The 12,422-nt window shown below is 34.4% G+C and overlaps 1 protein-coding gene and 1 pseudogene across 1 annotated transcript; both read right to left on the bottom strand.

Moving 5' to 3' along the window:
* Window positions 1-372: 372 nt before the first annotated feature.
* On the bottom strand, window positions 373-2,631 carry LOC143554797 (transcription factor MYB30 pseudogene; annotated as a pseudogene).
* Window positions 2,632-10,347: 7,716 nt separating this feature from the next.
* On the bottom strand, window positions 10,348-12,157 carry LOC143554796 (uncharacterized). Its single transcript, XM_077044478.1, has 3 exons — window positions 12,074-12,157; window positions 11,596-11,644; window positions 10,348-10,940 (listed from the first exon to the last, which is right to left on the bottom strand). Exons 1-3 carry the CDS (start codon window positions 12,155-12,157, stop codon window positions 10,348-10,350), a joined length of 726 nt encoding a protein of 241 aa, XP_076900593.1.
* Between the last annotated feature and the right edge of the window lie 265 nt (window positions 12,158-12,422).

Below are 12,422 nucleotides of genomic sequence, written 5' to 3'. Positions count from 1 at the left end.
TGTTCACAGTGGTAATTGCTGGTTTAACCAAGAAATACTATGAAAAGTGAACCATACCTTTTGCGTAATTTTAACCAGGGGTTGTGTTTCATACACTAATTGCGTGTAAAATGTAGTTTATACAACTAAAATGTTCATTTACAAGGTATTTACTTTTATCTTTTTCATCGCTAGTGTATGAAAACCAGATCGATAGAAATTATAAAAGTTACCAAATTTAACATGAGCCTGTTTTAGTGGTCTAACTCCATGATTTTTTAAGATAATCTTATTCCAAAAGTAATTTAGCTAACATAATAGGTAATAAAAATATGTAGATCAAAAGAAAACCATTAAAAAAATTCAACGATTTATACTTTTTTTTGAATTATTTTATTTTAACTCATGAATATTCTCATCTAGCTCTTCAAAATTTAGTAGATTCAGGTATTCATCATGGAGCTTCTCGAACATCAAGCTTTCTTCCTTTTTCGGCATAACTAACTCGCAACTATCCATTAAAACACCATCGTCTTGTTGATCGTCGATTGTGTTTACGCCTTCAAAGAAAATCTTCCCGTCTAACAAAAAGTCAAAGTCAAAATCTGCAAAGTCAGCTGTACAACTCGACGATGCACCACTCCCCATTCCATCCTCCACACCATCATTCTTGCTCATTAATAAAGACTTCTGATCGTCCAATATTTTCTTTTTCTTTGAATTTTTTTTTTTCGATTTTTCTGAGCCACGGTTGCTCGTGTTTTCAGTTTTTTTCCGAAGGTGAGCGTTCCAGTGGTTCTTGATCTCATTGTCTGTTCGTCCAGGTAGATGGGTGGCAATGAGGGACCAACGGCTGCCGTGAAGAGAATGCAGCTGGATAATGACTTCATTCTCCTCGGAGGTGAAGTTACCTCTCTTGACACCTGGCCGGAGATAGTTCACCCATCTCAATCTGCAGCTTTTTCCGCATCTAAGCAACCCTAAGTTCATAAAAGCATTAAGTAGTTAGTTACATGATTCCTGTTTTTCAAGCTCGATTCGAGTCTTGAATCCACAAAAGTAGTAAGTAACAAGGTGAGCTGAGCTTGAGCTCTTCTACGCTCTAGTTACTTGTTATTTATTAATTATTTTACTAATAGTTATACCTTTTTATATATGTAATAAGAAGAGTTAATGGCCATTTTCGTCCCTGTGGTATGCTACTTTCGCCACTTCAGTCCAAAATTTGTATTTTTGTCAATTTAGTCCTCATAGTTTTAAATATTAGCCATTTACATCCTATCCGTCTAACGGCATCCAGCTATGCCGTTAGTTTAAGGGTATTTTTGTCTTTCTCCTTTTTATTTTGAGTTATTGGTCATTTCGTCCCTGTGGTTTGATACTTTTGCCAATTCAGTCCAAAGTTTGAAATTTTGTCAATTTAAGTCAGTTTTTTTCTATAACCCTAGAGAGCATTATCCAAGCCCATAACATGTGTGCATTTACTCTGTCGACAGCAGTAATCATACCCCCTCCTCTCGTATTTAGTTTCTAGACGGTTCCTAAACTCTCCCCCATGGTGGAATTCAATGGTAAAGTGGTCAAAGCAATTCCGTGAAACCGAATTGTACGGAAAAAACTAAAAATCGTTTCTTTGATGAATACGTAATATTTAGGGTTTAGAGATTAACATATCATAACGAAAATCTGGGTCGTAATCAACTATTATACATTAATCAACAAAACAATTTTTAGTTTTTTGTGTATAATTCGATTTCAGGGAATTACCTTGACCACTTTACCATTGAATTCGACCATGGAGAAGATTTTAGGAGATGTCTAGAAACTAAATATAAGGGGGGGGGGTATGATTACTGTTGTCAACAGAGTAAATGCATACCAGTATTTGAGGTTGCTCGATGGTTTTGGGCTTGAATTATGCTCTTTAGGGTTATAAACAAAAAACATAAAAAATAAAAAAAAACTGAATTAAACTGAACATTAAATTGACAAATTTTCAAACTTTGGACTGAATTGGCAAAGATATCAAACCACAGGGACTAAAATGACCATTAACTCAAAATTAAAAGGAGAAAGACAAAAATACCCTTAAACTAACGGCATAGCTGGATGCCGTTAGACGGATGGGACGTAATTGGCTAAAATTTAAAACTATGAGGACTAAATTGACAAAATTAAAAATTTTGGACTGAAGTGGCGAGAGTAGCAAACCACGGGGACGAAAATGGCCATTAACTCTAATAAGAATTATTATAAAAATCTATATTGTTAATATATTAAATAAAAACTAGCTACATAATAACATGTTCGTGAGCCGGCTCGAGCACGAAAAATGAAACACCGGGTCCAGGCTTGTTCATTAAATAAGCAAGCTTCTTTTTTATGTTAGAGCTCATTTAATGAGTCAATGCAGAGTAGCTCACGAGAGGATTGGCTCGGTGTAGTTTTTTACACCCCTAGAAACACCATGATCAAGCAAGCTTATATTCAATATGTAATTATTTGGATGATTAATGTACCAGCTTTTGAAGGCAATGTTCGCCATTGACCTTTACCGTGAGCTTGAATGTAATCGATGAGGAGTTTATCTTCTTCGGAGGACCACGCACCTCGGTGCAAACCGACCTTAGCACAGCACGGTGCTTTTCCCATTTCCGGCGTCCGTGGTGGCAAGCGGCGAGATGAGGGACGACACTTTATTAGCTGTGACAAATGCGAGTATTTGGGGGCTATTTAAACACCTTTTAGAATATTCTATCTGCACGTTTTTTTCCATATTAGTAATTAAAATATAATATTAATGTGATTTTTTTTGGGTCATTGTAAACAGTATTATTTTTTGTTTTACGTAGTAGGATATCAATATTTTAGTAATAGGTCATGTAATTTTTAAAATAATATTATAGAATTATTTTCTTTAGCTAAATTGACATAGGGGGTTGAATTGAGATTTGTTAAAAATAGTAGGCTTAAAGAAAATGGTTTCTAGGTCTTTGACTATGAAGCAAATGTAATTTAAGTGTTTAGCCATCTAAGATGGTTAGATTGGATTCATCTTTCTTAGTTGCAATCCATGTAATCGATGCGATGACTGAATCAGCCATCTAAGATAACTGGATCCAGCTTCATTCTCTTAACACACACTTCTAACCCGCATGAGAATTTTAGTGGGGTGAGGGAAAAAGCTTGGTTAGAATAATGTTCAAAAGGTGTTAGAGCTCTCACAAGTTCACAATGGGTTTCCCATATTAGGTGAGTGTTCTCTATTTTTTTAGGGTGTGGTTGGAGTGGTTACCAATGGAAAAGAGAAAAAAATGTTACTGTTTATAGTTAAATTTGAAGAAAACATTATTCATTCTCTATGGTTTTTTAATATTTTTTGAAAGTTGCTGTGAGTGGAGGGGAGAGAAAATACAATGATAGCGGTGCAAAAAAGTATTATTTAATTGAAAATGAGTGAGAAAATATAGTGATTTTTAGTGTAATTTTAGATTTTGAGATGGAGAACTTATCGGAAATGCTCTTATATTACGTCAGCCTGCATGCCTTCAAATTATATTGTCATCTATGGCTGTTCACGAGCCGAGCCAGGGTGGTTTCGAGCTAGGGCTCGAAATTAAATGGGGCAACTTAGTTAGGCTCTTGCTTGATTTTGAAATTAAACAAGCTTAAGATCGAGCCAACGAGCCGAGCCATGACTCGAGCCGAGCTAGTGGCGATTTTGGCTCGGTTACAAAAATTATCCAAATCAGCTCAGGATGTTACAAATCAACTTTTTATAGCTAGTTTCATTCAAGCTTTTTTCGAGCGAGCCACGAGCCTCGAGCTTTTTGAACAGCCCTATTGTCATCTACAAAATAGTACACCCTGTGAGTTTGCCATGATTGGAATGTGAGTTCAATCCAGCTATCTCAGATTGCTGGTCTCATCTTGTGCTGCCACGTGGCAGAATTGTGTGTAAGGGAATAGAGTAGGGTCCAGTCATTTCAGATGATTGATCCAGTCACCACAAAGTTACACGTCGTCGCTTACATGGATTGTCACTACGAAAGATGAATCCAATCTAGCCATCTAAGATGGCTGGACATCTAAATTACATTTACTTCATTATCAGAGACCCAGAAATCAGTTTCTCTGTATTAAACCTACTATTTTTTTTAAATAAATCGTAGAATAGAGCTATCACAACCAATGTTTTAAAAACCGGTTTTTAATCCGTACCGGAATCGGTTAAAAAATGGTACAACCAATTGAACCTCCTGGTTCAACCGTTGAATAAGTTACCTTGTAGTTTCATATAATGCAACTTCAACTCCAAAAATAACCTAAAAGCATATGATTCCATAATAAAGATAATCCAAATGTTAATCCATAATGAAAAGAATAATAAAAAAGCACTCAATTTTCCAAAAATAACGCTAAAGTTTACACATTTCAATGTTATTCGCTATGTTAAGAGTAATTTTGAAAAAATATGTGCGCAAATATCAATAAGCTCTTGGGCTTAAAACCGGTTTGCCGGTAGAAACGATATTTTAGGAAAAAAAACTGTGTATCGGCCAAAAATATCAGAGTCAAAATACTGACGTGCTGTACGAAATCCAGTTTAACCGGCTGATACGTACCGGATTTTAAAACATTGGTCACATATAAAAACCCATATATGGCATGCTTTAATGAACCTGTGGATGATTTGATTTATTTAAATTACTATCAAAGTTGACAATTTTGTCATTATAAATTTATCAGCAATTAAACATGTAAATACACATGGTCGTATTTTATTTTATTTTTTTTAATGGCTAACGAATCCTTTAAATGAGTTAGAGGCTAAATTCTCTACATCGGAATACACTCGTCTTTCGATCCGGAAAAAACCTCACCCTAAGGCCAACGCCCGTAAACACTCGCCCGAAGGCACGACAGTGTGGTGAGATAAACCTGTTTAGTTAAAGATCCAACTAGTGAAAACCACCTAATCTTCTAGTCTTTCATCATTATCATGGTGCCTCTAAAACTAAATGTTATGGGTAGTCATATTGATGGTGACTTTTATGAAATATAGTGTGAATTGTGTCACGGAAAAAAATGGATCTACCATGTGTTATAATGTCCTACTGATGAAAATGCATGTGAGCGTTTTTAAAATATGAAAATGCATGTTTATGCCAAAGCCATAGAATGTTAATTGTTAAACTAACAACAAACTCTAATATAATACTGAGTACTTAATATCCACTTCAGGAAAACTAGTAAATAATATCACAATATCTATCATGTTAATAACTAATATATGAATATAAATGCAATAGAGAATAATAATAATTAAATTTATTCAAAGACCTTGGATAAAAAACAATCTCCCTAAAAATATTGTTTGGAGAGATTGATGTAGTTTTAATTTGTAATTTTCAGCTTTATTGTTTTGTTTGGGTTCAGTTCCTTGCTAGTTTGGTTCTAATGAAATTTTTGTTCCAAAATACAGGTATTCAAAATATAATTTTTACAAAAGAGTTCATAACTAGAGATGGTATCGCTATTTACCGTATACCACCAATGGTAAAAAAAATAAGGGGTTTCAGGTTGAGTCAGGAGGTTTTTCTCACCTACAACAGGTTCTCTTGAGAGTAGAAGTAGACGATCCATTGGGGGGGACCTGTTTGTGATTTAAATGTCGTTCCAAAAACAAAGAAAAAACTATTTAGGGGATACGTTAAAAAAAAGGAGAATATTTTGGGTATAAGTTAAAAAAAAAAGAAAAAAGCTATTTAGGCATGTCGTCAAAGGTATCCTGGTGCCTCATTTTAAAGACGCTAACACGTCGTCAAAGGCACGTTAGATTTCCTAACACATGGTTAAAGATGAGTTAGGCTTTCAAACACGTAGTCAAAGATATGTTAGCATCAAACGCGTAGTCGAAGATATGTTAGCTTTTTTATTTGTTTGTTTTTAATATTATATTTTTATAACTAGTTTAACTTATATTTGTTTTCTTTTATAACTTTTAATATATAAAAGTTTTATATTATTTCGAATAAACCAACGAGACATGCTTACTTTTACCTACTGACCGACATGAACTAATTCAAACTTGAGCCGTGCCAAATCAATATCGAAATATTCAATAAAATTTGACCCCGCTCGGTTTTAAATAAAATTTATGTCGGTCCGTAGATAAAGTAAACATTTCTCGTCGGTATATTCGAAATAATATAAAATTTTATACATTAAAAGTTATAAAAGAAAAACTAGTTATAAAAATATAATATTAAAAAAACAAACAAAAAAGCTAACATATCTTCGACTACGCGTTTGATGCTAACATATCTGTGACTACGTGTTTGGAGGCCTAACTCATCTTTAACCATGTGTTAGGAAATCTAACGCGTCTTTGACGACGTGTTAGCGTCTTTAACCATGTGTTAGGAAATCCAACGCGTCTTTGACGACATGTTATGCTAACATGTGGTCAAAGACGCGTTAGATTTCCTAATACATGGTCAAAGATGAGTTAGAGAGGGCCATTTTTGGAAATATTAAGTTTAGGAGACAAAGTTAGAATCTCATTTTGTAGATGGACTATTTTGGGGATTTTCCCATAAAAGAATACCTAATTATGCCACTTATGACTCTCTCAGTCATTCTCACCTTTTTTAACTCATTTTCAAAAGATGGTTACTTTTCTCGGGTCCCGCTTGGGTCATTACCCGATCCAACATTGGTTTTCGGATCTATATATTGCTAAACTCGGATTGTTTTTCTTTCAATACAATCGTAACCCTAGGTTACTCTCTCTCTCGCTTTAGAAGAAGACCCAAACAGGCCGTTCACCACCATCGCCATTGCCGATTTAGATCCGCCCCTCGCCGATTACAAAACCTGATTGCTATTTCCTTTCTTTCTCCGATTACACATGAGATACATTTCATCCCCACCGCCGCTGCTGATTCATAATCATTACTTCAGTTATTGCAGAACCTAATGACTTATTCTGGTCACAAATCACAATTCCTTCCTTTATTATATCCATCAATTTTCATGCTTTATTATTTTGAAATCGTTCTGATGTTTGATTAGCTTTAGGTTATACTTAGATTTATGTGATTTTTTATGCATTTGAAGTGTTTCAGATTATGATTTCATTATCAATGTTGCAATTTCTAATTGTTGCCATGTTCAGTCACGTGGAAAGTTTCTTCTTCATCTACATGGTTTGGTGCGTTATAGTTCAGAGTCCTATGTTCAGTTTAATTTAATTACTGGATGTTCATTATTTGCTATTGCATCATAATTGTTTTGTTTAATGTTTATTATTTTAATTTGCTTTTATTATTAGTTGAATCTATGTATAGATTAGTAATATTCTTAATCAGCTTGTATGTTCAATCTTTAACCAATTGCATCCAGCACTTCCTTTCGGATTTTGTGAATAATTATCAAACATGTATATAAGTTTATGTTCCAATTTTTTTCTTGTATTAAGAAATTAGCTTAACTACCCGTGTATTACACGGGTTTAACAATTTAAATTATATAAGTAATAAGAAACTCAAGGTATATGAAATGTTCAATAAACATGAAAAACCATGGATTGCCAAAGTATATTTAATAATACTATATATATTTTCTCTATATTTATATAAGGGCAAATGTCATGAAAAACCAACCTATTTTCTATTTATTCTCATAAAAGTCTCTCCACTTTTTTTTCATATTAAAGTCCCTCTATATGATATTTTTGAACATAATTGTGAATTTTTTCTAAAAATTTACTTGGAACCTGATGAACCGGTTGCACCTCTTGTTTTTCATAATAATAAAAGAAGAAAAAGAGCATTACTGAACATAATTGAAAACAATGGATTGCCAAAGTATATTTAATGTAAACAAGTAACTATTTTAACCAGAACAATACGGAAACGACAAAAAAAGAAAAAGGTACGACGGCGACTTCTTCCGGCCGTTTCGGTAGGTACCAGCAGTGGAACTCTAATCTCAACGATGTTATATTCACACATCATCAGACGCTCCCACTATGGCAGCTTCTTTTCCGGTCACCTTCTTCCTTACACAAGACGCCATTCCATTACACCCCTATTTCCATTCCCTTTCTCAAATCACCTTCTTCCATTAACCAGGAGAAAGATTGGGGGAGGGTAAGAGAGAAAGAGAAGCCGGCCGGTCGGTCGTCGGTGAGGTAGACGAGGAAGAAGGCGAAGTATATTATTAACTTTCTTACAATAAAGAAAATTAAAATCCAAATAATAAATATTAAAAAACGAAAAATGTAAAATGACCATTCTCTCAAGCCATCAGATTGCTTTATTTGTAAATGAAGGCTTCTCATGCATTTGATCTGAATTCACGGGTAAAGGTCTCACCAAACCCAGATAGTTCTTAAACGGGCTATAAAATCTCATTATATTAAAAAATAATCTCATCAAATATTTGATATGAAAATCCTATAAAATAGGAATATACTAAAAATTAATATCCTATTTTATTTTAAAAAAAGATATTATTTATAATTAAGAAACAATTTTATAATAAAGAAAATAAACGGGTAATGGGTATCACCAAACCCAAATAGCTTTTAAACCGGATATAACATATCATTTTTTTTGTGAAACCATTTCATCATCAAACCTCAAGTATATTAATTATTAATTTTCTTACAATAAATAAAATTAAAATCCAAATATACATATATAAATATTAAAAAAGAATAATGTAAAACAACCCCGTAATACGGGGGATAAAATCTAGTTTTTCTTAATAATAGTTAATTAGTTATAGATACAAGTCAAGGCGTGAATGGCGAGAAGATAGGGTCCGACCACGTGAAATATAAACGTACATAATACAACATTATGAGCATGACAATGCCACTATCATGTTTTTCACACGATTTCACACTTTATTACTATACTGTCAACTTTAATCTAGAAGTTTATCATCAACTGTTATAAACATATTATATCATTATCATATTATCACATGCTTAAATTCTGACACTTCAAATATTTAAAATGATCAAATTTTATCTAATGCGTTTGGAACAATGTAAATGAGTTAAAACTATTAGGATTCTCATGCCCAATTCTCAAAGACTTGTCAGTATCGGTTTAATTGGTTACGGTACTGACTATTGCACTCACGCGCTATAGCCACTGAAGATAAAATCCATAAAATAAAGTCTTGCCCAAAAAGATATTACTATATGTTATAAATCAATCAAAAACCACATGAATTTTGATGCCGGTTTCACCGATATTGGTATGAGGTTGGGAAACTCACACCCCTGCAACATATTCATAAGTACATATAATTATACAAAATTACTCAAACTTTGAACTTTTATAACTATTCAGAAAGGAATCTATTTTATCACTGTTTAGAAAGGATATTAACATATGTTTTAAATAGATAAAAATCATAAAAATGAAAATATGTATAGGTTCCGATATTGATATATATGAAGCTGGGAAGCTCTCACACCCGTAACGTATTCATAAGTATAATTATATAGCTTAGTACCATTTAACTACAAGTCTACAAGAACTTAGTAAAGTTTTACTATTATCTGTAAGTCAAGAAATCAAGACACCCTTCTTATTCTCAAAGTTTATGTCTCTTCTAGAATTCAATACCTGCATAGATGCTATCAAACATCTGTCCTTATATAAGAACGGTAAAATACTAACATCTATCTTAATATGCTAACATTAAGAAGTTTTAGAGCCTTAACAAGATTTCTTAATATTCTAAGCATATACTACTTTTTAAGAAAATATAATCTACTTTTACTAATACTACACCGATGTCCACCATAAGGCTAGAAACCTCAACTTTCAAATAAGAAATATCTTATAACACGTCAATATATCGTCCAGTCAAATGCTCTTTTGTGCACATGCACACGACACTACATATTTCCAGGAAAAAAGTACCGTGAATGCTAAAAAGTAACGTTTTCAAGATTGGAATGGTGCTTAATTGGTTACACCACTAGTTCACTTCTCGAACTTAAAAATTAGCAACGCCACAAGTAATAATTACAAAAATATTTATACAATATATACAACGTAAATAGTACTTTCTATGACATTTATAACTTTTTTAACCCTAATAAACCGAAGGTCGCTCGCGTTTTCAGTTTCGAGGGTACTCCGCCCTTCGGCTAATGAGTCTACCACTATTAGCTCGCTTGGTTTACTTACGAAATAAAAGTTATTATTTTTAGCGTGAACCTATATTATTGTAACCATTATTCCTAACGTAATTCAAATAGTTAAATTAAAATGCGAAGATTGAAAGAGAAGAACAAAAATTTCAAGAATTTACACTATTTTTTTCATTTTATTATTTTCACTCATGAATATTTACATCTATTTCTTCTTCATAATTTAGAAGATTCAGGTATTCATCATAGAGCTTCTCAAACATTAAACTTTCTTCTTCCTTCGTCATAACTAGATCACAACCGTCCATTAAAAAACCATCATCTTGTTGACCGTTGATTGTGCTTACACCTTCCGGTTTCACCTCAAAGAAAGTCTTCCCGTCTAACAAGTCAAAGCCAACATCTTCAAAGTCAACCGTACAACTCGACGATGCATCACTCCCCATTGCATCCTCAACACCATCATTCTTGCTCATTGATAAAGATTTCTGATCATCCAATATTTTGCTCTTCTTTGATTTTTTACTTTTTGATGTTTTTGATTGGTTGTTTTCGGTGTTTTCAACTGTTTTTCGTAAGTGAGCGTTCCAGTGGTTCTTGATCTCGTTATCGGTTCGTCCAGATAGCTCGCTGGCAATCAGGGACCAACGGCTTCCGTGTAGAGAATGAAGCCGGATAATAATGTCATTCTCCTCAGAGGTGAAGTTACCTCTCTTGATACCTGGCCGGAGATAGTTCATCCATCTCAACCTGCAACTTTTCCCGCATCTAAGCAGCCCTAAATCCATAAAAACAGTAAGTAGTTGCTAGTTAGTTACCGAAGCAGTATAAAAGAGTTGAGCCAGCCAAGTCGTGAGTAGTTTTTCGAGCTCGGCTTGGGCTCCATTCATTTGTTAATTATCAGTTATTTACTTATATTTATACCTATTTTTTTTTTGTAGATTTTAATTATAATTTTTATTTATAAGAAGAGTTATTATAAAAAAGATATATTTAATATATCACATAAAAACTAGATACATAACTATGAGTGTTAAACGGGTAAACTCGTGGGTTGGTTACAAACCTGAACATGACCCGTACCCAAAATTCATATAAGACACTTGAACTCGAACACGACCCGCATTTCTCGCGGGTTCGATCTGAAACTAACCCTAACCCGTTATACCAAGCCCAAACCTGTGAATTTTGTGTTAGGTAATGCTAGGTTTTTGGATCGTTCCAGAAATTCACACCACATAATAGGCTCAAGCTTGACAAGTGAAGCTCGGGCTCACTTGTTAAACAAGCTTATTTTTAAACTCAAGCTTGTTTAAGCTCGGCCTGATTCGAGATTTTGACCAGCCGATCTCAGGTAGCTCAAGCTCGTTTATGAAACAGCATGATTGAGCTTATATTCAATAAGTAAGAAGTTAGAAAATCAATGTACGTACCAGCTTTTGAAGGCAATGCGCGCCATTGGCCTTCACCGTGAGCTTGAATGTTGTCGAAACACGAAATGAATCTTACCTGATCCATGACGATGTTTCCACGGATTTTCGAGATGAACGAACCACGTCTTGATCTTCTTCTTCAACTGCGGCTGCGCCGGCAAACATGCAATGTCGAGACCTGCAATGGTTTCGGGGGTGTGGAGGCGACTGCTAAGATATCCTGAGGATTTCTTGTTTACAGACACAAAAAGTGGTGGTGGCTCTTATTGAGCATGACCTATGATAAGGAGGTGGAGACCTCCTTATATAGAGTCTCATGGCCACCATCATGGTACCCTAATGGGCCTAGCCCAGTTAGGGTTACCTCCACAAAACCCCCTCGGCCCAATAACATTGTATTAGTCCATGCGATAAAATAGGCCAAACATAATAGATTTAGGGTCGTAGAACCGGGTTTTAGTACCATACCCCTACACATGTAATCGATGAGGAGTTTGTCTTCGTCGGCGGACCAGGCGCCTCGGTGTAACCCGACCTTAGCACAGCACGGTGCTCTTCCCATTTCAGGCACTGTTGATTATGGCAAATGCGACTACTTCGTGGCCTTTTAAACGCCTTTCTCAGCATTTTATTTGCACGTTTTTATTTCCAGGTTTGATTAGTAATCAAAAGAGACATAATATAGTTATTTTGGGGCAATGTAAACAGTATTTTCTTTTTTTATACGTAGGATACCAATATTTTAGTCATAGGTCGTTGTCACATGTAGTCACGTGTTCCGTGTATCGTATGTATATTTGTATCTATACTTCAAGAGACATAACGTT

This window comes from Bidens hawaiensis, unplaced genomic scaffold (assembly GCF_021521415.1).
Source record: "Bidens hawaiensis isolate Kalapana, Puna unplaced genomic scaffold, B.hawaiensis_p1.1 tig00017854_1, whole genome shotgun sequence".
Classification (NCBI taxonomy): domain Eukaryota; kingdom Viridiplantae; phylum Streptophyta; class Magnoliopsida; order Asterales; family Asteraceae; genus Bidens; species Bidens hawaiensis.
This window is presented reverse-complemented; position numbering and strand designations above follow the sequence as displayed.